General features: G+C 35.4%; 1 protein-coding gene across 1 annotated transcript in view; it reads right to left on the bottom strand.

Moving 5' to 3' along the window:
* The window catches only part of LOC109076306 (low-density lipoprotein receptor-related protein 8-like), a 145,086-nt gene that overhangs the window by 45,578 nt on the left and 73,619 nt on the right, over nucleotides 1–25,889 (bottom strand). The window contains exon 4 of the mRNA XM_042725163.1: nucleotides 11,448–11,576. Within this exon, the coding sequence (XP_042581097.1) occupies nucleotides 11,448–11,576 (129 nt within the window). The remainder of the gene's footprint in view (nucleotides 1–11,447; nucleotides 11,577–25,889) is intronic.

Here is a 25,889-nt window from a genome sequence, read left to right as displayed (position 1 = left end):
TATGCCTTCACTTTTGCTGTTCTTTTATTATCCTCCTGTCCTGGCTTTTTACTATTTTGATAGATGGCTGAAACCTTGTATAAAACTGCAAGATGCTTTGGATAAAAGCTTCTGCCAAATGAATAAATCTAAATGTATTAAATTAGTGAGGGAAAAAACTACGGGTTTCTGTTTAACAATGTCACATCACCAAACCTGTGTGATACCATCACAGTAAAATGACTGAATCTGAAATTTATGGCAAATGTCGCATGAGCTCTGAGCTATTCTGTACTGATGTGAGCTCTGTGGCCTCACTGATTCAACTGTGCTGCGGATGACCTGAGGTTCACACTACAGCCCCACACTGGTGGCAGACACTAAATGGGCTTAACTGTGCTGTAGTAAACGCCTGTCCATTCTTTAATGGGGTCACCCACCCCACTGGAATAACAGTCCCGAAGAGCTGCAAGACGATTGGGTATTACATTCACAGAGGCTAGTTTTGTAAAAGGATTTGAAATGGCTTATGAGCATGTGATCGGGTATGAACACATTTGAGCAGATGGGATATGAAAGAAATCGATCCTGACTTTTTGTGACTTTGCGTCGATAAACCTGTAAATATGCAAACTATTTGCAAAGAGCAGCTGGGGCTCATAAAACACTTTCACCGTCAAAACGGTGACATTATCAAAATTGTATTGCCGGACTCGAAATCAATGTTATTTGTGCTGCTCACAGAAAGGTCATTCTTGTTGTTCATTGCACTTTAGCTGATTTGCATTTCATATTTCTGCCACCTACGCTCGTTGCTTTTGAAGCCAATTACAATAATGCTCAATGAGATATGATGCTAATTGTGTTTTTGCAAAGCTGATTAGCCAACAAGGATCTAAAAAAAAAAAACACTAATCAACAAGGTCCATTAGGAAAGCAACCTCTGCAACTGCTGTCGGCCACTCAAAGGTCTCTTCAATGACTATCGAATAGCTGAGTGGAAAGGCTGGAACAACATCTTCAGGAATGATCTTCTGAAAAATTAACATTGGGCTGAAATTTGTAGATATTATATCGCAACTACATTTCTCCACCCTCAAGGTCAAGGCAGCCAACAAACGTAGCATGTTGTTAAAAGAAAGTAACGTGATTGGATTTTTTTTTTTGTGTGCATAGCATATGGTAGGAAGGTTGTGTTTGCTCTAAGCAGGGGGAGATTGGATTGGCTGAACCTTTTCTTCTCTTGTGGGACAAGAAGGGCAGTAGTGAAAATGAAAAGGTGCTTGTCCTGTGATGTAGACAGGAGCTTAAAACAACATGCTCTCAGAGAGGAACAGAACAAACATGGACCACCAGTGAGCTCAGATTGTCACATACCAGCTGGAATGAAAATCAAATCATCCAGCTCTATACACTTGCAGAAGGTGTGAATTGGATATATAAAATATATTCACATAACAAATAAATCTATACTAAACACTGATTAGCTTGCTAAGTGTAACATTGAAGAAGGAACCCAAGCCATTTCTTGGAACAAGAATATGGTTGTTTATTTGGGCAATTAAACAACAACCCAAAATATCCCAAAAACCATCTCGCAATGCTCTAACAATCAACCAGAACATCCTAGAAACTACAACTCATGTGTCAAAAACACCCACAACATCTTCCTTTATTAAAATAAACCATGGTTTTACTACAAATAAAGCCAAAAAACATGGTTATTGTAGTTCTTGGTAACCACAAATTACCAAGTTTGTTCACACTAACCATAGTTTTATCATGTTTTTCAGAAAATTATAAATGTAATTTCTAAGTATGTTAACACAAATATTACAACAGAAGAATAATGTCATAAAACGGACTGCAAGTTACAATGCTAAGCTTCTGGCATATATTTTTTACTAATGTCTTCAGACCAACCAAATGCCTGAAATATCAGTAATGAAATAAACAGACAAACAAATCGATCTGGTTCTTTACAAACAGTTTAGATTAGGTGGATTTCCACCTTTCACAATGTTACAGAAGCATAAAAGAGTAGCAAAAACACACGGCTCTAAGCCAGATTGACTTTGTCATTCAAAGGCTGCTGATATATCTCTGCTGTGTGGATTTTGATGCTATCTCATTTAGAGGTCAGGCACAACAGTGAATGGATTTTAAAAGAGCGGAAAGGAAAAGCTCAAAGCATGTCAATTGAATTCCACTGACCAATGTCAAATACTCATTCCCCGGACCAACAACAGAAAGGTTGTAGATAGCGCTTTATATTAACAAGATCTCTGTGACCTTGAAGTAAACAACAGAGAACTGAAAAATATATAGCAGAACTGAATGTGAATAAAAAAACATGCAGCTTTTCTGTCTTTGTGTTAATTGAAAGACTACACTGAATATTTAATGAGAACTAACTGCTGTATAATGCATGATTTAACATATATACTATATGTATTTATGTCATGTACTGTATTACACAAGAGTTACTGTAGTTCCTGTCAAATATTCAGTGTAGTCTCTCAGTCAACACAAGGACAGAAAAGGACACAACAATTATAAAATACTGCAGTATTTCAACTTTCCAAAAACATTTCATGATTTTTATTTTAACTTTTTCTATAAATTACATGAATGCAGCAGTAGGTGGTGACAAGTGGCTGTCTTTATGAGTGAGTCATTGAATCATTCATTCAACCATTTTTTTCAAAACACAGACTCATTTAGGAAAGAAACAAGTGATTGTTTTTTCATGTGAGTCACTGAATTAATTAATACAACCAATTATAAAAAACAAAAAAACAAAAACTGATTCGTTCAACAACTGAGTCGATGAATCATTCATTCAGTCAATTTGCTCAAATACACTTGATTTATTCTGATCCACTATGGTGGGTTTACTCCGAGATGCACAAATTTGATTCTAGTTTTGATTGGAATTCTTTTCATAAGCAGAATAAAAACAGACAACTGGCAATAAATGTAGGTTACACAATAGTAACTTACTTATTGAACTGTTGTATTAAAGCAATAGCATACTTGCAATTGCGTGAACTCTCCAAATTAAATGAAACACATTAAAATTAAAAAGATGAAAGCATTTTCATATGTACAGTATACAAATACAGACTTCACCTTTCAAAGCAATGTATAAGAAAACTGGAACGCTTTTAACAATACTTCCACCAAAGATATTTCAATTTAAATGACCACCCCATATCTGTTAGAACAAGCCACAGGGGGCAGCTTTAGCGCTGAGGCTCATGCTATACTCAGTAAATGGCCCGAGGCACTAAGTCAGCACAGAGTTAATGGTGCATTCACCACTGTCCTCCATCAGCCCATAATATTATTGAATCCCGTATCACAGAGAAAGACTAGCCTCCTCCGGGGAGAAAGACTGTAACCATGATGCACTGAGCTGAGGGGACGAGGTGCAACAAACATACTGAGGCAGCTAAAGACTGCAGTGTTTTGGATGAGATCCCCTTCATGAAGCTCTTCCCAGTGCTGACAACAGCGCCTGCAGGCACAGCGTAAGGAAAAGAGAATATACTAGCAAGAAAGAGAAACTGAAGAGGACAGGGAATTAGTTCAGGCCGGTAATTCTGTAAGCCCTCAGTGTGGTTTCATTAGTCGTCAGTTACGAGTTTAGAAGGAATAAGACATTTTGTTTGGCAACTCTGGTATATGACTCTTCTTGTGCGATGAAAATAAACCAGTGATAGAACTCTGGCAGTGAACTACTTTTTCATTAAAACTCTGAAAATAAAGTTTTTGATGCATTTCCAATTAAAGCAGAAAAAAGCACATGACCTGCTAAAAGAGAATTTAGGGGTATAAAGGGGTATACAAATCAACTAAAAGCCAAAAAAATTTTTTATTTCATAAGACTTTCATTCAATCTAAAATGTGCTTAATGTAGCATCTACTAGTTTTCCCCAACTCAAAGAAATGAGTTAATTTGACTGAATCGACCTATATAAATACCAATAAAGTTTGTTTTATTGGTCAGATAACCCAGCCTGGCTCAAGAAAATCATAAAGCGCTCCACAAGTTAACAAGTGCAAGTTCCTTTTATAGTGCAGAAATGACTGAGAAAGCAGCTGAAATGGTCTCAATCTCTATTGGAAAATGATCGACCCCTCTGTGCAACAAATTCATTTAGAGCAGAGCGCTCTGGACAAACCTTTCTGCACCAAGCCTTCAGCTGTTTACGGTGAAAGGAAAGACATTTTCACACCTGCTGAAGTGCGGCTATATGTTGACCAGGGGTAGGGGGGCATTACCTCTGGGTGGATTAGCAAATGGCAGTGCAGATGAAAGAGAAATATCAGGCTATTGTCAGGGGATAGAAGAGGTTGAGCATAAAACTTGGCATTACACGGGTGCAAACACCTCAGCCTATGCAACTGTGTGCAGAGTACAGCCAATATTCCCACCCACATAAAGCACAAAAGGGCAAAAGCTTCCCTGTATAGACGGCACAGCCTGTGTGCACAAAATATTCCAGAACAGAATAAAACGCATCAGATTTGTTGATATGAAATGAACCAAATCTTCATTCTGGCATAATCAAAAAGCAAATGATTCCTTAATTTCACTGGGAATCATGTTCAATTCCTCCTTACTTCAATCAGGGGACTAGCACATATCAGACAGCACATTTCAGAAATCATTAGCTTCAGTGTCACCCAGGAAATAAATGAACACCAAGAACATCATCACACGAATAAATATCTAAAACACAGTGCGGCTTACACTTCCTGCCAGTGCTGTAATTAGAATTGTACATGGATGCATGAAAACATTAGCTGTCAGTAATAATCCTGAGGATATCCTGAGGATACTGATATAATCAGATTAATAGATATTCTTGGGTAGCATCTAGCCCCTCTCAATCTCCCTTGAGGAAATGCTTCAGCAGATATTGTAATACTTCGTTATTACGGCCCTCCTCTGTGGTACAGCAGAGGCTGAGTGTTGTAGGTGGTGACAGGTTGTGTTTTTCAGTGATGAGAATTTTCACAGCACCCAGAGAAGCGCTAAAGCCTGGGAATGGAAATGGAAAGAAAAGCAAAGAAGTGAGAAAAACAGAAGCTCCCAAATCCTAGTGAGCTGCCTAAAAAGACATCCTTAACAGACAAGGCATGCTCAAAATTCACTGCAACAAGCTTCTGCGATAAATCATCCAAGATGCCAAATGTATTTATAAATATATATTAAATTACATATTCAAAAAAAAAAATAATAATAATAATACATTAAATTTAAAAAATGACATATTACTATGATATTTATAAATAAAAAATATTAAGTGAAATTAATTATTTCATCAAATATTTACATCATGTTCAAAATTCTGGGGGCAGTAAGATTTTTTTTCTTTCATTCAAAATGAATGTTCTTCTTGTTCACACTGTCAGTACTTGCAAATGTAGCAAAAATAAATTTATTTACAGTGTTCTGGGCCCATGACCTTTATCCGGCATATTTTCATTGTAACAAAAAGTTGCTAATTTGAATAAATGTTGTTCTTTTGAATTTCCTATATTCAACAAAGAATCTTGAAAAAAAAAAATCCTTTTGAAAATTTAGCTTTGCCATTACAGGAATAAATGGCTTCATAAAATCATTACAGAAATTGTACTAATTAAATTTTAATATTAGATTAGAATAGCTAATATTTCACAATACTAGAGTTTTATTGTACTGTATTTCCGATTAAATAAGCTTTGGTGAGGATAAGTGAAAACTGTATATTAACTATATATATATATATATATATATATATATATATATATATATATATATATATATATATATATATATATATATATATATAAAGAAATACAAATAATTACAAATAAAAAGAGTCATTGAATTAAATGACAGACAGACAGAAATGCAGACAGACAGACAGATAGATAGATAACTCCCAATTTGCTGCTAAATTACTAGTGTTACTGAATTGTTTATAATTATAATAGGACACATAGAAGACTCAAACTTGTAGAAGACTGTTTGCTTGTAGTCTTACCAAGCACAGCAAAAATAACGCACTCACATAAACTCAAACAACCATGCATATCGTACATACTCCCACACATAACCTCTTTCACCACTAACTAACAGACTGCATGTGTTTCTCTTTTCCATCTTTTCTGGTATTTCATCCTTCCATTTCAATATTTTTATCTGTATCTATGCACTTCAAATCCTCCCACATTAGGATCTACTGGGTGTCACCAGCTTCCCTCGCTTCTCTTATCTGATCTCAGTCATCTCAAGGCAATGATCAACATTACACACCTCAGTGCTTGACTGCAATTTCCATTCGATCTTAATTGATTGAAAAGTCTCTGGTGTGTGGCCAAACTAGCTACATGAGAATGAGCACACAGTCGAGTACCTATCATAGTAAACAACACGCTCACGTTTCAGTGCTAGCAGCTATGCGCACAACAACTGTGACCTACCCTGAGTGAGCTGCAAATGCAACTGCACATTTATGTTTGATTTTCATGAGCAAGTCGGTTATAAATATTGAATGTAGGTCAAACTTACAGTTTACACTGCTGTTCAAAAGTAAGGGGTCAGTAAGAGACAGTAAGAAGTGTAATATTGTGAAATATTACAATTTAAAATAACTTTCCTGTTAAATTATATTTTAAAATGTAATTTATTCCAAAGTTGTTGCTTTTAAGACTCTCAAAACATATAGCACCATATACCCAAAGTGACAGTGATACAGACAGCACAGGAGATTCAATTTACTAAATTTCCCACACAACTATTATGACTTCGCAATGCATAAAAGTCATATTTGAATATATTTAAAGCAAGCAAATAATGAGGACCCTGGTGAAAAGAATAAGCCAAAGAAGACAAAGAAGAGGTGTGTGGGTCGGATAGAGGAAGAGGAGAGGGAATAGGAATCTATTTCTGCATCCAGTTTAGGAGTTCATCTCTTCCTGGAGATGGGAAGTGTTCGACCGCAAGCTTTGACAAAGCAACTCTTCTCCAAGCAATAAAAGGGCCTGCAGAGATATTGAGTCAAGCACATGCCAAGTGTAAATTTAGCATTTCACATCATTCAAAGCTTCAGAAAATATAATATCTAAAATAAATTCTCTGGACGGAAATATGAGGTGGATATTTACAGAAATTAAGGAAATGCATAAAAAAGATTATTCAGTTCAATAGTTAAGCTTTCACTATGGTCTTTTAGTATGTTATATGAAAAGAATGCAGAATTTAATTATGAAGTAAAATTAGCTAAATTAATTGTGTTTGGAGACCATTGATTAGTTTGGAGAAATATGTAATATTCTCATAATGGTTAATATTTCAATACAGAAGTCTATATACTCTAGAGTTTCATATTGTAATCTCTTTTTTATTGCTTTAGCATGTTTTAGTATTTCTCCTAATTAGGGTCTGCTGGAATCAAGTGGGTGTCTGTGCGGTACATTAATCTCTATGGATGTACAATGAGAGGCAGAAGTGGGGGACATAGAAGAGATCTCAAGGGTAATATCACCCAAAGCGTGACACAAATCTAACTATGATAATTAAAATCCAATTATATTACAGCATAAAACAAACATTCCAGCATTTAATGTGCATAAAAGGAGCTGAAAGGCACCAATAAAAATGATCTTTATTCTTACGCAAAGCATAGATGTAGCTTAAAGACATGTTTACACATTTGCAAAGTGACTGGAAGTCATCCATTTTTAATTGCCATGTACACACTGCAGATAAATACGTTTGTCACTCTTCAGTTTGAGAGCTTAATCTTGTTCTGTCCACAAGAATGACAATCACACCCTGTTACCCTTTACTTGGTGCAGTAGTAACCAAAATGAACATTTTGTGGCAATTTTGGAAACTGACAGCTTGTGAGAGATCTGCTTTTCTCGTCCAGGTGCAGTGCTAGCAGATCAACTGAGCGACATGACTTGAATTAATTGACGTGTATTTTGACACCAGATTTTCCCACCAGTCCTGTGCTCTAGAGGTGACCTAAAACATTATGGCTCAGCAAGAGCATTAAAGGCACAGCTCACCTGAAAATGAAAATTACCCCATGATTTACTCACCCTGAAGCTATCCTTGGTGTATATGACTTATAAAACAAAAAAATGGCTCTTCCAAGCTTCAAAATATCTTCTTTTGTGTTCAGAGTTTAAAGTTTTGAAATTCAACAACTGCGAATAATATAAAGAATTTTTTAAGTCAAAAAATGTTTGTTTATACAGCACTGCATCTTGTAAACACAAACATGCGCATTAATTAAGAATATATGCAGCCAGCAATTTAAGTTCACACGTTTGAGGCTTGAATGCTTTTTTCCCCTCGCGTCATGAAACTCCTCCCTCATAACGAGCTAAACGCCACAGCTCTGCCTCAGCAGGGGTTCCTCTTCGCCGAAACGCAGTTTCAGAAATTAAAACCTTTTAAACTTTCTTCACAGGGCTTCCAACAAGAGCAAAGAGCACTTTGATTGTGCATTTTTAATGCAGGTTACCGATAATATTTTATACTTAAAAGCTTCCTTCGCAGTGTATCTGGAGATTAAGGTAATAGAGGGGAAAAGAGAGAGAGAGAATAGAGAGCAAAAGGACACAGCTGAGTTTGAGGGCAGATAGTGCCTTTCTTCTATAAAAATGGGAAATGTGATGTTAGGATGCATATTATTCATGTCTGTGACTCCCCAAGATATGTTTTATGTAAATCTTCCAACCTTTAGTACACTGCAAAGGGCTTTGTGGGTGCAGCAGGTTTTAGATGTATGTGTGGAGTCTGGTAAACCCACTAAAAGTGCATTGCTGCCCCATTCAGCAAATGAAAGCACTAAAACAGTATTATGTTTTTAGCATTATGTATAATGCTCTGTAAAAAGGCTATTAGCTTTTATCCAGTCTACAAGGTACTAAGAATTGTGAAGAACGATAAAGCAGCATGAATAAATTATGCTGTTAATGTTTTGCTGCTTGCTGACTTTATTTTTACTGTTGTTGTAGTGCAGTGATCTCAAATGCATCTTATTACATAATAATGTTTGTTGATTGTTACTATTACACATTGTTATACTGAGGATAATTATTAATTATTAAAAACCAATGCCTTAAAAAAGGTTTGTGTAAAAGTGTAAAAATTTTTACATTACTATATGTTATTTTAGGTTTTAGAACCATAATTTTATTTATAACAACTGAAATTCAATTTATACATTTATTTACGCTACACTTAAAAAGTGTTTTTTTAATTACAAGAATTAACAGTTTTATTTAGCAAAGATCCATTAAATCAATCAAGAGTGACAGTAAAAACATTCATAAAGTTACAAAAGATTTCTATTTAAAATAAATGCTGTTGTTCTGACTATTATTTTTAAAGAATCCTGAAAAAAAAAGAAAGATGTATCATGGTTTCCATAAAAATATTAAGGTTTTCAAAGAAATGGTAGTATATGTATTTACAATAAATCAAATACATGATTTTAAAGATGCAAAACCACCAAGGCTTTGCTTAACATTTTTCATAATAAATGAGCAAAATCCAAAAACAATCTTCCCTGTTCTATCCTCTGTGTCACACCTGACTGATGAGCTTCTGGTTCATGTAGAGGTGACTGATTTGAAAAGGATTTGAAATGGATTTTTTTTTCTTTAACCATGATTCTTCAAAAGTTATGGGCTGTACAGCATTAAGAGTAATATGTATTCATAGACCGTGCCTTAACATCTTCAATTATAAATCAGAAGGAGCAGTCCTGCAGGTTATTCTATAATAAAAAATAGAAGTCTCAGGACCAGACATCAAGCAGGAAATCAATTATAATCAGCAGCATGGTGAAATATTACAGAGATGTTAATGCTCTTATTTTCCAGTTCAGTGCAGGACCATGCGACACGCAAATCACGGCTATAAATCCACAGAGATAAACAAACGCTGTCAAAGTGCTAATCATAGTGCTAATAGTCAGAAAATGAAAAACCATAAAAGATTGAGGTAGAGTTGAAAGACGTGTCCTGTATTTCATTATTACATGATTAAATATAAGAGAAAGCGTAAGCTCGTAGTGACACAAAGACAAGAGATTTTGCTCGGTTGTGTTTGGAGATATGAAAAGCACACGTCAAGGCTGGATAATAGGCAGAATAATTACATATTATGAACACAACAGGGCAATTCAATTGTGAAATATGTATTTTGTAGATAACGGTCAACACAGAAACACAATAATCTCTTTACATCATTTAGGGAGTGATCTCATATATTTAGGTTTTGAAATGTAAAGTAACACACATACAGTTCTTACATTTGAATTGACAATGCAACACCAACCTATAGAGAGCTTCTGATGTATAAATAATTTTAGATGCACAAATCTTCAAGATAAAAAAAAATGCATTTCATGAAGAAAATTTAAACTATGCAATTGATGGATTGATTTAATTGCATTTATAAAAACTGATATTATTTAGATGTTTAACCCCCTCAAATGTTTCACACTAAAAGCATCAAATTGAAACTTCTACATTTTGTTCTGACTTGATGATAATTATAATTAAAACTAGATCTTCCTGCTTGCCATACACATACAATATAGACATGAATCATGGAAAGTAGGCAAAAACAGCAATATACCTACCGTTATATTAATAATCAAAGGGTGACTAGGTCTGCAGTAAAGAAACTATTTAAACATTAAACAAACCAGCAAATTCTCAGCTGCTCTGCCGTGGATTTAAAATGCTGAGTTTGCTTTTATCCATGAGCCCTTGAGCAGTACATCAGGAGTTTGTTAAAATGATAGAAATCCTGAAGGACTTTAAAAGCCAAATGTATAATACATAATCTTTCCATAAAAGAGGTAGCTGGAGAATCAATGCTTGTATAGGTTGCATGTCAAAGAGCAAAGTAAAATCAATACTGGTTTATAATCTAAGAGTAAATTGAAATACCTGTATTTGGCAGCTGGATTATTGTGTGTGTGAGAGCAAGAAAAAAGCAGTGCGAGAAAGTGCGTGTGTAAGCAGACTTTCTATTTTATTTATAGTCATAACACACATTCTCGTTTTCACCCACTGTGACAGTCCATCAATGCAAGAACTAACTGTTGGGGGTCTGAACACAAAAACCAGCCCACTCTTTTAAGATCCAGAGATTTCTGTAATATCTACCTGGTGCATCAGGAGGACATGATGAAAGGACCATCAGCTACAATAACATCAAACATCGGTGTGTTTCATGTGCTTCACACACACACACACACACACACACACATCACTACCTCCACTCCACTCCATTAAGTTCACACACACACACACACACACACACACACACACACACACACACACACACACACACACACACCTCACTGAAGCCTGACTGTGCATTATCCAGACAGGACCTATTTTTAGCGATTTCCTCTTTTTCTCTTCCTCCCTGGACTCACCTGCAGCACACTGCTCTTCATCTGCTCCATTTTCACAGTCCTGTTCACCATCGCAGCGCCATGACAATGACACGCATTTGCTTGTCGAGCCGCCACAGTCAAACTTCTCCGGTGGACATGTCTGTCGACCTATGAGTGAAAGCAACACAGAGAGACGTCTGAGAAAACAAATATCAACTAATGCTAAAAGGTGTATTCCGGGATTCTGATTGGTCAATACAGTGTTCCAACCTTTGAAATACGCAACACAATAATAAATTTTCATAGAAAATTACATTTCTAAGATGATGTCAATATCATCTGTACATACAACACTATTAAAAGGTTTGGGGCATGAATCATTTTTTTATGTTTTGGGAAAGAAGTCAGTAATGTGCTCACTACTGATCAAAAATACAGTAAAAAGATTAATATTGTGAAATATTATAGTTTAAAATAATTTATTTCTGTGATGTTAAAGCTAAAATTTTCTGTAGTCTTCAGAGTCACATGACCCTTCAGGAATCATTTGGTGCTCAAGAAAAATTTCTTATCAATAATGTTGAAAAGTTGCTGATTAATATATTTGTGGAAACCGTGATACATTTTGAAGGATTCTTTGGTGAACCGAAAGTTATTAGAAAACTACAATAACTATATAAATCTATTATAAAATGCTGTGGTTAGAAAACATTGAACACTGTAAATGTCTTTGTCACTTTTGATCAATTTAACACATCTTGAATAAAAAGTCATTTCTTTCTTTCAAACAAAAAATACAAACCCGATTCCAAAAAAGTTGGGACACTGTACAAATTGTGAGTAAAAAGGAATGGAATAATTTACAAATCTCATAAACTTATATTTTATTCACAATAGAATATAGATAACATATCAAATGTTGAAAGTGAGACACTTTGAAATGTCATGCCAAATATTGGCTCATTTTGGATTTCATGAGAGCTACACTTTCCAAAAAAGTTGGGACAGGTAGCAATAAGAGGCTGGAAAAGTTAAATGTACATATAAGGAACAGCTGGAGGACCAGTTTGCAACTTATTAGGTCAATTGAGCCTCTCAGAGTGGCAGTGTCTCTCAGAAGTCAAGATGGGCAGAGGATCACCAATTCCCCCAATGCTGCGGCGAAAAATAGTGGAGCAATATCAGAAAGTTTGAGAGTTTCTCAGAGAAAAATTGCAAAGAGTTTGAAGTTATCATCATCTACAGTGCATAATATCATCCAAAGATTAAGAGAATCTGGAACAATCTCTGTGTGTAAGGGTCAAGGCCGGAAAACCATACTGGATGCCCGTGATCTTCGGGCCCTTATATGGCACTGCATCACATACAGGAATGCTACTGTAATGGAAATCACAACATGGACTCAGGAATACTTCCAGAAAACATTGTCAGTGAACACAATCCACCGTGCCATTAGCCGTTGCTGGCTAAAGCTCTATAGGTCAAAAAAGAAGCCATATCTAAACATGATCGAGAAGCTCAGGCGTTTTCTCTGAGCCATGGCTCATTTAAAATGGACTGTGGCAAAAGTGGAAAACTGTTCTGTGGTCAGACGAATCAAAATTTGAAGTTCTTTTTGAAAAAACTGGGACGCCATGTCATCCGGACTAAAGAGGACAAGGACAACCCAAGTTGTTATCAGCGCTCAGTTCAGAAGCCTGCATCTCTGATGGTATGGGGTTTGCATGAGTGCGTGTGGCATGGGCAGCTTACACATCTGGAAAGGCACCATCAATGCTGAAAGGTATATCCAAGTTCTAGAACAGCATATGCTCCCATCCAGACGTCGTCTCTTTCAGGGAAGACCTTGCATTTTCCAACATGACAATGCCAGACCACATACTGCATCAATTACAACATCATGGCTGCGTAGAAGGATCCTGGTACTGAAATGGCCAGCCTGCAGTCCAGATCTTTCACCCATAGAAAACATTTGCCGCATCATAAAGAGGAAGATGCGACAACGAAGATCTAAGACAGTTGAGCAACTAGAAGCCTGTATTAGGCAAGAATGGGACAACATTCCTATTCCTAAACATGAGAAACTTGTCTCCTCAGTCCCCAGACGTTTGCAGACTGTTATAAAAAGAAGAGGGGATGCCACACAGTGGTAAACATGGCCTTGTCCTGACTTTTTTTGAGATGTGTTAATGCCATGAAATTTTATTTTTTCCCTTAAAATTATACATTTTCTCAGTTTAAACATTTGATATGTCATCTATGTTGTATTCTGAATAAAATATTGAAATTTGAAACTTCCACATCATTGCATTCTGTTTTTATTCACAATTTGTACAGTGTCCCAACTTTTTTGGAATCGGGTTTGTAAATAAAACAACAAAAAATAAGTCTGACTAAAGAAATGATAATATTTTTGTAATTTGTAATTACCAATGTATAACTTTTACACAAATATTAAAAAAAGTACCACCAATGCCATATTTAAATAAACCAGATGAAAAAACTTTTAAACAATTACAATAATGCAATCAATTGCATGAATTTATTAATATTTCTTTTGTAAAATTGTTGGACCATTCACTTAACTCGAGAAAAAAAACAAAAAACAAAAAACAAAATGATTAGAAGACAAACAAATGCTCTAAATGTCATTTGATGTACAATGAAGAGAACAATGTTTTCATAAATAAATACAGATAAAAAATATGCAAAACTATTTAGTTTAGTAACATTGTCCTCTTCTTTTCTTGTTATAAAATGGTGCTACATGGAGTTTCTTTCTTTTTTTTTTGACAAGCCCCATCACACAATCACACATTCAATAAGACAGCAAAACCGAAGCCCATTGAAACATTTTCGAGTTGCATCCCAGATCACACAGCATTCCCAAGACTGCTCCCCATAAATTATACATCTCTAAATGTCTGGGAACCCAACTACAAATCAATAGCAGCCAGACTGATTTCTCTCACTCCCATTCTTCAGTCTTTTGAGTAATTTTCAGTGTATAAAAGAAGATTTATGAAGACCTTCTCACCTTCTCTGACACCTCGAATCTGTGTCTGCAGCCCATTGTTGCCTGAACCCTATCTATAATCATAAGAGTGAATGCCATGTCTCTCACTGGATTCCACTATTGTACGGCCTTCTCTGAAGAAATGGGAAAAAGACAGCTGTGAATCTCATTTGAGATATCTCTCCATCAGCATACAGCCATTGTGGCTCTGCAAATTGAGGCCTAGTCCTCATCTGTGGAACCCATATTGGATCTGAGACTGTCAGAGGAAGAAAAAAAAAAAGTCCTATTTAAGACCAGAGCTTAACCCAACACCGCAAGGCTTGTTGGTGTGTGACTAGGGAAATGTATGTGACAGAGTGGGTTTGTTTGAACAGTGTTTTTGTGTGAGCGTGCAAGCGTGTGTTTCTGGCTTTGTCAGCATGTGTCTGAATAAACTGAATGACCCATTCTAACTGTCTGGCTGACTGCTAGAGATAGCACAGCCTCATGGGAAACACAGTCTGTCTTATCTCCTCTCTCTCCTCACTACCCCTGAAGACTACTGTGCCCACAGGGCTTTTCATTCACTGCTCATAAAGCCATGGCTTCCTCTTGTTCACACAGCAAAATACTCACAGAGGTTTGGTAAAGGCACCACAACCGGTGTAAAATAAACAACACACTGGGAATATCAAGATTATTTTAATGCACTCTAATCTGTTCATTACACAGTTTAGTGATCCATTCTTATGAAAATATTAAGACAGATGTTTTAATAGTGTCTCTGATTTAAACTTCAGTGGAAAGAGTCGCTAAAATACACTTTTGTGAATAATTCAAACAATGAATCGATTCATAACACAAAATTCAATGATTTGTCTGCATCAAACACAACCATTTGGAGTTAATGCATTTATTTTTTTTATAATATATTTATGTAGCAAGGATGCATTTAATTGAACAACTGGTTACAAAAATGTATAGTTCTAATAAAGCCTCTTCTTTTGAATGTTCTATTCATCAAAGAATTCTGAAAAAAATGTATCACTGTTTCCACAAAAATATTGAGCTGCACAACTTTTGGTTAGGTGCTCTATAATAATAAAAAAGGTTTTTAATGCACTAAATCGGTATATTAGAATGATTTCTGAAAGATCATGTGCCTGAAGACTGGAGTTATGTTTTAATAATAATTTAAATAATGGTTATTTTTAATTGTAATATGATTTTACAAATTAAAATTTGTTACAGAAGTGGTGCTTGATGGCTGTAGCTGTGAAGAGGATGAATTCAGAAACAGAACCTTTGTAAAAAAAAATATCACCTGCATCTTCAAAGAGTTTTAGCACACTGACAGCATACAGTAAATCCTCAGGTTAACAATATAACATTTAATAACTGATAAAATTATATTATAATAGAACAAAAAAAAAACTGCCACCAGCAAATATTACCTCAAGACCTTGCTCTGATTGTTCTATAATTCTAAGTTGTATCAGAATAACACCCACAACTGCTCTTATAGATGAATTTTACTGTAAGAAAGAGATGAACTCAAGAAGTTCTCTCAGGCATTATGAGCCAGAGGTCAGCACAGACTCAAAAGATGATGATGCAGTCCCTGATGATTAGAGACGCTCTCAAACAACCACACAAAGCCTGTGGCCCTAAACTCAGCGAATAATAGTAAACTGACTGACAGTGGGATAAACTACAATAACAAAGCAGAGATGCACACAGTCAACATCAAGCTTAATTTGAAGAGCAAAGCTGAGGTCTCAGAGCACAAATTCATGTGTTTATTTCTTTATGAAGACAAAATAAGAAAGAGCTCCACTCGTACTCTGTGATCAGTTCAACTCATCCTGACTGCAATGCAATTCCTCCTGGGAAAATGAAGTTATGGAAGAACCACAGGGAGCGGATGAGATTAGATTAGCATATTTATCTAATAATGTAAATCATTTTCTTGGTATGGGTATAACATTGTTAATCTAAGCTGTGGAAATGAAATTTTCTCAGCTGCGCATCAGTACTCTCAAAAAAATAATCATTAGCTTTGCACAAACCACATTATATTAGGGAGGCAGTTTCAGTCAGTAATGTCCGAGTGATGAGTTTCACAGTCAACTAAATTCAGATGTTCACTCAGATGTGTGTGGTGAGAATATGCGTGTCTAAGTGGGCACTGAAGCATCTTCCATTACTCCTTTCTCATTTACCTAAATGCATCATAAGCCTATATTGGCTAAACGTATCTGGACACCCCACAAATAATGGTTTGACTATTCCAAGTACAGTATATCCATAACTATAATAAGGTTACAAAATCAAGTGTAGTGCAGTCTCTCACTCTCTCCATTTGTATATTGCTCTTTCTCTTACATTTTTACAAAAAATAAATGCACTTCTGAACATCTCTTATCCCTGCTTACCTGAACTCTGGTAAACACTTTTGGGATGAATTGGAATGCTGACTTCAAGGCCAGACCCAGTCATATAACATCTGTGCCTGAACTTGACTTCTCTGCACCAGTATAGCATTAAACCTTATTAAGATGTGCGGCTGGTGTGGAAGAGTTTGGGTAAGTTAGCTATAAAAGTTGTGTTATTCCGTGGGAAGGTCATTTCTAATCAAGAGTATGAGCCTCTAGGACTTTTAGTGGACATACCTTTATCACAAATGCTGACAGCTGCACATGCCGCCCAACAAGAAGAGGCAGCTCTATCGACATGCTTATCGACAACTTTCTGGAGAACCCTTCTGATCCACAGGTACAACTCTATCCAGCACTGTCAAGGCTAGCAGCATTCTGCACCACAATCCCAGAGTTTCGAGAGGATTATAGCAGATGAAGTGCACAATTTTTTTTCTGATGCTAAAATACTTTCTCACAGCCCAGCTTAATATGCAGAGACAAGTATAACAATATAAGAACACATCCATTGTAAACATCCATTACTCATTACAATTCATCATTTTGACTCATTACAATGCTTCATTTCATTAAAAAATACTAGGCCTTTGTGCAATTATTAGGTTCAGTAATTTGTGTAGATGACACCTGTAGTGTAAATGTATGCAACAGTGATCCCAAACACACACACACACACACACACACACACACACACACACACACACACACACACACACACACATCTAACAAATACAAAATAAATATTTCCCTGTATAAACATGACCTGGACATGCATGCATATTCAATAATAACAACTTTATGCACATAGTTTTAAGTGTGAATATGTACAGTATTTACCACTGAGCTTTTACTCTGCTGTTTGCATTTTTTGTTTTGCATTTGATTTCATCATACAAACTGATGAAGTTGATGCACTACAGCTCAGTTTCAATCAGCACCAAATAATCTGATTACTTTTTAGAAATCACGGAAAATACAAAGTCAACCTGAATAAATATGTTAAAGGTGCTGTATGTAGGATTGACACAGAGGGGTTGAACTAGGTATTGTAGTCAAAAAAATTTAAAATATTGGAGAGGGTTTTTTCACCCGGCCCCTCCTCCTCAGACTTGACGCACACGCAGGTTGCCAGATTGACGACACTAACATGAACGAGTGCACAAAATGGTGCCAATACAATTGGGTAAACTGGCAGTGGGCAGGTTTCACAAACCAAAACAACGACAAACATTCCAGCTGGAATGCACATTTTCAAAGGAGAATAACTGACTGTAGCATTGTTTTTCAGATAAACAAGTGTTAATTTAGCACGTTTCTTAAATATAGCAAACATATGGTATTTTATGCTTTAGTAAAGTCAAAAGTTTACATACAGCACCTTTAAAGTAAATTCACCCAACTCATAATTTTCTCATCTTCATGTCTTTCCAAAAACATTAAATCTAAGAAGTTTCTGTCACTCCACTGAAAGTACAGGTAACCAAAACTTAAAAGATCCAAAAAAGCCATAAAGGTGTTGTCACATGAATCCATATGAATCAAGCTGTTCAATCCAAGTCATGTGAAGAGACATAATCACTTAAAATGATGAACAGATTTAATTATTTACCTAAAAAATTATTGTCACACATACTGTACATATTTGAGTATTTTTCTAATGAGCTACATGTCTGTTTATTTGTGAGTAGAAACCTAATTTAAATCTGTTCATCATATAAAGTGATCATATCTCTTCACAAGACAAATTAAACCGCTCAATCAGATGGATTTGTTTTACGTGTTTTATTCAAAATATCTTAATTTCAAAGATGACGTTGCATGTGTTTGGAATGAAATAATGACAGAATTCTTTATTTTTGGTTGAACTATCCCTTTAACTACACAGTGTTACAAAAATGTAAAGAAATCACATGTGCTAACAGGCCAATATCGACGATCCTAGTTGTCCCCAGCACTCTCAGAGGTAAACAGATGTCAGTGAAACCTGTCAATCGATGGTGCCACACACAAAGCCTGAATAACCGATCTGTGGGGAATCAGGATGGTCTTAACCGTCTCACTCCATTGATCCACTTTGTCTCCATTTTATTGACACATTTGCCACTGAACAAGGAAACATAATTCTGATTTATGCTACAAAAATGCACTTTAACAACCTGATGCAGATGTGTGTGTGTGCCTATGTGGGTATAATGACCAGCTTAGACTTGACCTGAATCCATCTAAAACCCAAACGTCCTGATCCCATTAGCAGGAACGCTGGGATCTCTTCAGCATTCTGTCCACGCTGCTCCTGCAGGGCTGGGCTACTATAATCTAAGGGTGCCTGTACTATATGCTAATGTGATTTTGATTAACTGCCTCGCTAATGTCCCTTCACTGAGAGGTGGGGAGAGGGGGAGAAATTTAAGAGTTTATCATGGTGAAACCTCCCAGTCATATTTAGCTTTGTATGGTATGAGGGAGCCTGATTAATTCTGATGTCCTAACCTGACAGGAAATTGCTATGCTAATCAATTTGTCTGGTGACTCTTTAACATTTAAAGAGGGACTGAACGGAGCTAAAGGGAGGTGCTACATTTCTCTTGCATACTATACAATCTGTACATGATTGTCGACATGAGAAGATAATCCAGCATGCACTGCAACCCTTGGGAAAAAGAAGTATACCTTTGCATACTTTTAAAAAGTACTGAAAAATAGTAAAGTGCAAACTGACTGAGTGTTTTTGGACACTTAACTGTACGTTAATTGCAATTAAAAGAAAATGTGTTAACACTTTATTTTACAGTGTCCTCGTTACATGTTACATCTACTTACTATAATAATAACAATTAATTATGCATAATTGCATGCAACTAACTAACCCTAAATCAAACCCCCATCCCAACTCTATTCATATAGTAAGTATATGTAGTTAATTAATATAACTCAGTTCTTAAAGGTATAATTGTACTGTCGCAAGGACACCTTAAAATAAAGGGTAACTGAAAATGTATTACAGTTTAATACATTTATATCAAATTTTGACTTACTTAAGTAGTAACTTTATTGCCTTAACTGTCAGTTATTGTCTCTGCAATACACTATGATTTAAGTTTACTGTGGGATGTTGTAATTAGCATTAACTGTAAACTAAAATATATTTTAATGTAATTTCTATTGAAACTTGTATGTCATGTATTTAATGTATTTTTAATGAAGAAGTTGCATTTTACTATATTAAATATATGAAAAATTTAATATTGATCAATTTACAGTTAAAATGCGAATCAACGTCAAATACTGTATGCTTTAGTATGTTAGACAACACATCAAAGTATGTACATCTTTAAAGCATAAAGAAATATTAATACATAATGATTTAAAATTTACTTTAAAGTAAAATATTTAATTTGACATTAAAAGTACAAGGTTTTAAAAGTGTACTTATGTATAAAATTGTACTCTAAGTACACTTAGGAGGTCTTTTATTTCATTAATATTATATCCTCAAGTACAGTTATTTTTTAAACAGACTTAAAATTTGAAGTACAAGTGCACATTGAATACAATTAAGTATACTTCATTTTCACAAAAAAAAAAAAAACTGTTGCAACTGGAAAAATTTGACTGTTTTAATTACTCATAATGCAGCAAGTTTTAATCTAAATAATGAAATATCATTTGCACACAACTGAACAATTAAACTTATAAACGCAATGTAAAAATAGCTAGAAAACAAATGAAAAACAAATAATATGAAAACAAACATGGAAAAGGGTTTCAGCACATCTTGAGCTTCATTCAAATTACTAGTTAATCAAAATTCATAAAACATACCACATTACCAGATGTCGCACTTACGGACACAGAGAAATAAATGTGGTAGGTTGAAACAGAGTTGACAAAAATCTATAAACAGGAGTTTTTCCCCTAAGCAGTGCAGCAGAATGAGAGAAAATAATTAAACATGCTGAAAACCGGTGTGGACCACAGCTAAGCTATAGTAATATGTCTCCATGGTGCTTTGCACCAATTAAGCTAATAACACCAAATCAATACACACTCAATACTATTTGGGTGGGGAAAAGACTTGATGTCATGAGCAGTGATCCATCTTGGACATAAGTGTAAATGGTATTTAAACAGCTTTCACAGCTTTGAATTGTTAGTGCATGGTTTTAATTATTCAAACAGTTTATCATTCAATTACTTTTTTGACCCAAAGTGATAGGTTGGTTAAAATTATGACATCAATTATACCTAGAATAATATAAAAGTAATGAATTGATGAGAGGTAGAAAATTCGACAGTTACATTCATTCAGGCAGGAGAAGAAGATTAAAGTGGAAGGCGAATCCACTGTGTGAGTGTTTCATATTCCATAGGAGACGGCTGCTCTGTAAGGCATGAGGAGAGAGCTGCTATTTATATCAATAAAACTCCCCTGTGTCTCCACTTCACTTCACCACTCAACCCATAAGGGAATAAATCTGATACAAATCAGAGTGAGATGGATAGAAATGGACAGAGATCAACAGAGCGTTGGGGCAAGATGAAGAAATATGGCAGAATGAAGGGATGAAAATGAAGACAACACAAGAAAGAGAGAGCAAGCGCCACAGACTCATGACAGCAGGAAAATCAGTTGGCGGGAAGGTTATACACATTTTGATGGCAATACAGTATAATACAATCAGATACAATATTATGCCACACAATCTCACTAAGAGGGGGTAATAAAAGGATGGGTACTTTAACACTGACATAAATAAGAAAGACTATTATCACTCAGAGAAAAATGTATCATGGTATTACCCTGATTTTGGATGCATACCATTCTTTGAAAAAAAACTACACAGGTCCAGATTCTTTCTCTCTATTTCACAACGTTACTGTACTGTACATTTTTGATCAAATAAATGCAGACTCGGTAAACAAAAACTTGAAAATACCAAAAATTTTAATTTAATCATCCCAAACTTTTTAACTATATTGAATATGGAAAAAAAAAAACGATAATAATAAATAAATAATTATATATATATAATATATATATAGATATATATATATATATATATATACAAGATATATATATATATTATATATATATATATATAGCAATTTTATTTTATGCCAAGAATTATTATTTTCAGATAAAAATAAAATAAAAAATAGGTAAATGGAGGTTGACCACCATTCAGAGCAAGTTTATGATAAGGTGAAATTTACTGTATAGCACAACTGAATGTCTATTCTACCAAGATCCTAACTCAGAATGACCTTAGAATAAAACTTAATGTAAATTATAAATAAAGAATACAATTGCGGGGATATAATAAAAAGCAAGTGAGTAAAAAAAAAAATGGTTTTACCATTTGATACCATCACTATACCATTGTACCAAAAGATGCGACAGAAAAACAAAGAAAGATGCTGATGAAAAAGCGGGTGGGCAGGGGTGCATCCAGACAAATGAAGTGCCTCAGATGCCACTAATAATGCCTTTGCTGTTAGCAGACGTGCTGATCCGGCACAAATGACAGTCTAAAACACATGCACAGGCAAAACCACATTTACAGCTTCATTAGTCTGTGGTGAGACATTTAAAGACACACTTCTCCCCAAACGTGCACCATATTGAAAAACGGGGTACTAAACCATGGGATGTGACTAGCTGGTACTGAATAGATTTGAGACTGGGAGGGCTTAAGCTACTAACACACAGTAGGCAGCGAGCTACCAAAACAGCACGTTGGGATCGGCTACCCTTGTCTGTGCACACACAAGCACACCCCTAAATTGATGTCTAGGGCAAACACATGACAGGAATCCTATAAGCTGTAAATCGATAGTCTCGGTTTTGCTTTAATTACACATTCTCTGGCTCTCAAGTGGGTCTCTACAGATTTGGCCCACTGGAGGTATAATCGTAACAATGAGAGGGGAAATACAGTGGATTATTGCACTGGGGGGACGTTTCTGAACAAGCTGACATTTAAACGACACATTTAAAAGAAATTAGAAATCATAATGTCAGGAAAAAAACAAACAAAAAAAAAAACAAGAATGGAGGAAAATTAGCAAAAGAAATAGCGCAGTGCCCTATGGATGTATTCAATAATTCATGACTAAATATTGCTTCAATAGGACAAAAACACCATTCTTACATGCAAATAAAGTAAATCTGAATATAAATCTCTGCGGTCTTTTAAAAAATAATGGTTTTCTTTCTGAAATTATTGACTATTATTTTTTGCACAAAAACATATTTGAATCACCAATCAACTTTTTATAATAAATGTCTGCTTGTTAAATTTGTGTTGTCATTGTTTTTGACTTACAAACTGAAGAACCCGTTTTGAAGGTTTCTGATTGTGATGTAGCAGCACTTCAAGCCACATGCATGAAAAACAAGACAGTCCTTCCTCTGTTGCAATCACGTCTGTGATTCATACTACACTCCCATGAATCATTAATGTGGCAGACCAGTTTTGAAAGTCAAATGGCATCACTTCAAATATTTGGCACTCATCTTGGGTTTTTAAGCACTGGACAGTTCCCCAATAAATAGGTTTGTAGGCTGTATGCTCAGGTCAAGCGCTGCGGGTCGCTCTCCGATGGCCAGTGTGCATCAAAGCATTTTATGAAACGAGCCAGACGTGAATGATTCCCATCTACTATCTTTTCGTACAAAATGAACACTGTTGTCCTGTGCCAGAGGGCATGTAGAAAGGATTCCACATTTGAGACATCTCCAGTGAATTCGGATTTAAAGAGTGCAGATGCAAGGATGTAAACAGTGTAGAAAATCTCTGCCTTACCAAAGAATTACTTGACAATAAATCAATATTTATTTTATTACAGAACCACAGCAATATTCTTACTCTGTAATACACTCTTAAAAATAAAGGTGCTTAAAAGGTGCCACAGAAGAACCTTTTTTGGTTCCACAAAGAACCATTCAATTAAAGGATTTTTTAAGAACCATCTCTTTCTTACCTTTTTATAATCTGAAGAACCTTCTTTCATCACAAAGAACCTTTCGTGAGACAGAAAGGTGCTTCAGATGTTAAAGGTTCTTTATGGAACCATTTAGACAAAAAGGTTATTCTATGGCATTGTGAAGCACCTTTATTTTTAAGACTGTGCTCTTCAAGGAGACTGCACCTTAAAATGAAGAAGAAAGCATTTTCACATAAAAAAAAAAAAAAAAAAAAACCTGTCACACTTCACCTTAATTATAACATGAAAATAAAGTTTTATGAATCACAGGACAGGTGTGTGGATGCAATTACTCAATATTATATAGCCACAAATGTTGTTTTCTTAATAAAGGTAAATCTAAGCATCCTTCCTGTCTTTTATGAATCATTCAGTGGGTGACTCAACACACAACAAAGGCTGAACTAATAAAAGCTACTGCCTCTTTAAGAGTGCTAATTTGCTGCATGTGTTATGGAACATTTGTCTGCCTGGTCGCTCAGGTGAGCCAAGATTGAAGGATCTTCTGCAACACTGATACTGACATACACTATAAATGAAGATGGTTCTGAATTGCTTTAATTCACCTGCAACACAATACTGTTGTTAATTTTTTTTTTTTTTTTTTTTTACAAACAAGGATGAAGAATAAGATTAATAAGAATAACAAACAGAGACAAGGGAGCGATTAGAAGGGTGAGCACATTATTTCTGTCTTAAATTTTTCAGTCTTTCAAAAACAATGTGACGTTTTATACTTTTTTTTCTTCAATGAAAAAGTCTTCATGCTACACAAGAAGGACATGCTTGTTGTCTATGGAGAACTGTCTTAAAGCATTTTTCTCCCAGCAAATTATGGTCCACATTTTAAGCCATACAAATTATCTGTGTTATGTAAAATACTGTAACATAAATGTGTCGGGAAGAAACAATGTGCAACAATGGAATGAATTTAATGTATGCATATGAATACAGTACAATGAAGGTAGTCACTAGAGATAATATTATAGTTATCATGTTGTTTATGTTTGCATTGCTTTTCTAATACAGTACATGCCATTGAGGATTGATATTAGTTAATTAGCATAAATAATTAAAATTGCACTATAATGTGATACTTTAAGGACAGTGTGCAATCTTCTGGATGATGCAAGAATGAGTAAATATTGATATATCATTATGCTCATATCCGTTCATATTACACTGTAAGCATCATTTTACAATAGCTCACAATATGATTTTGTGCCAATACATAGAAATATGATGCAGTTTAGAAAACCTTGCAGTTATTTCAGAGAAAAATAATTGAAAGCAACAACTCTCTCTTTCATAAAATGTGTAGTTTGTGATTTAAAGAGTCCGATTACTCATCCAATTATGAGCTAACATCATTCTTAAACAGCAACGTCGTCATTCCAGACCATTTAGCAGTTTTATAAGGTGAAATGTTTGCAGATATCAAGTCAATGAGTATCGCACTATACACTGACCTTTTTCTTAGAAAGATCTGAAAGAAATCCAGTCACATACATCAAACTGACACCACACCATAGTGCTGATTCAATGGAAACCCTGTGTAAGGCGGTCATTAAGACCTAAAGAGACTGGCCCTAGGCTGAAGGGACTGATGAAGGATCAATAGGGAACTGGTGAGATCAAGGGTCACAAATTACGAGTAATCATGAAATTGATGGAATCACACAAATGATTTTCAGTAAGCAGTTTTAGTAAGGCAGATGCCTACAGCTGATCTTTTTCTGCAGATCATGTCCAGTGGGGCACAATTAAGCAAGCTATCCATCCATCATGTTGATCAATCCTGGAGTGATCAGTGTTGAGGCAAACACTGAAGATGTTTATTCTCTTGAGATTACAAGGGAAGTCGACAGTTTCCTGCTCCTTCTGACCACTGTTGGGGTGTTGGCTTTTGTAAACTTGTAAAGGTGACATGTTTAATTATTTATGATCTTCCCCTACAAGAAGATGCATGCATACAAAGGACATTTTAACTCAATGCACACCCACAAACTCACTCATGCCTGTCAAACTGACCATGCAAGGAAGTACAGAGCCCTGATG

This window comes from Cyprinus carpio, chromosome B6 (assembly GCF_018340385.1).
Source record: "Cyprinus carpio isolate SPL01 chromosome B6, ASM1834038v1, whole genome shotgun sequence".
NCBI classification, from domain to species: domain Eukaryota; kingdom Metazoa; phylum Chordata; class Actinopteri; order Cypriniformes; family Cyprinidae; genus Cyprinus; species Cyprinus carpio.
Note: the sequence above shows the minus strand (reverse complement) of the source record. Positions and strands in the feature narration are given on the sequence as shown.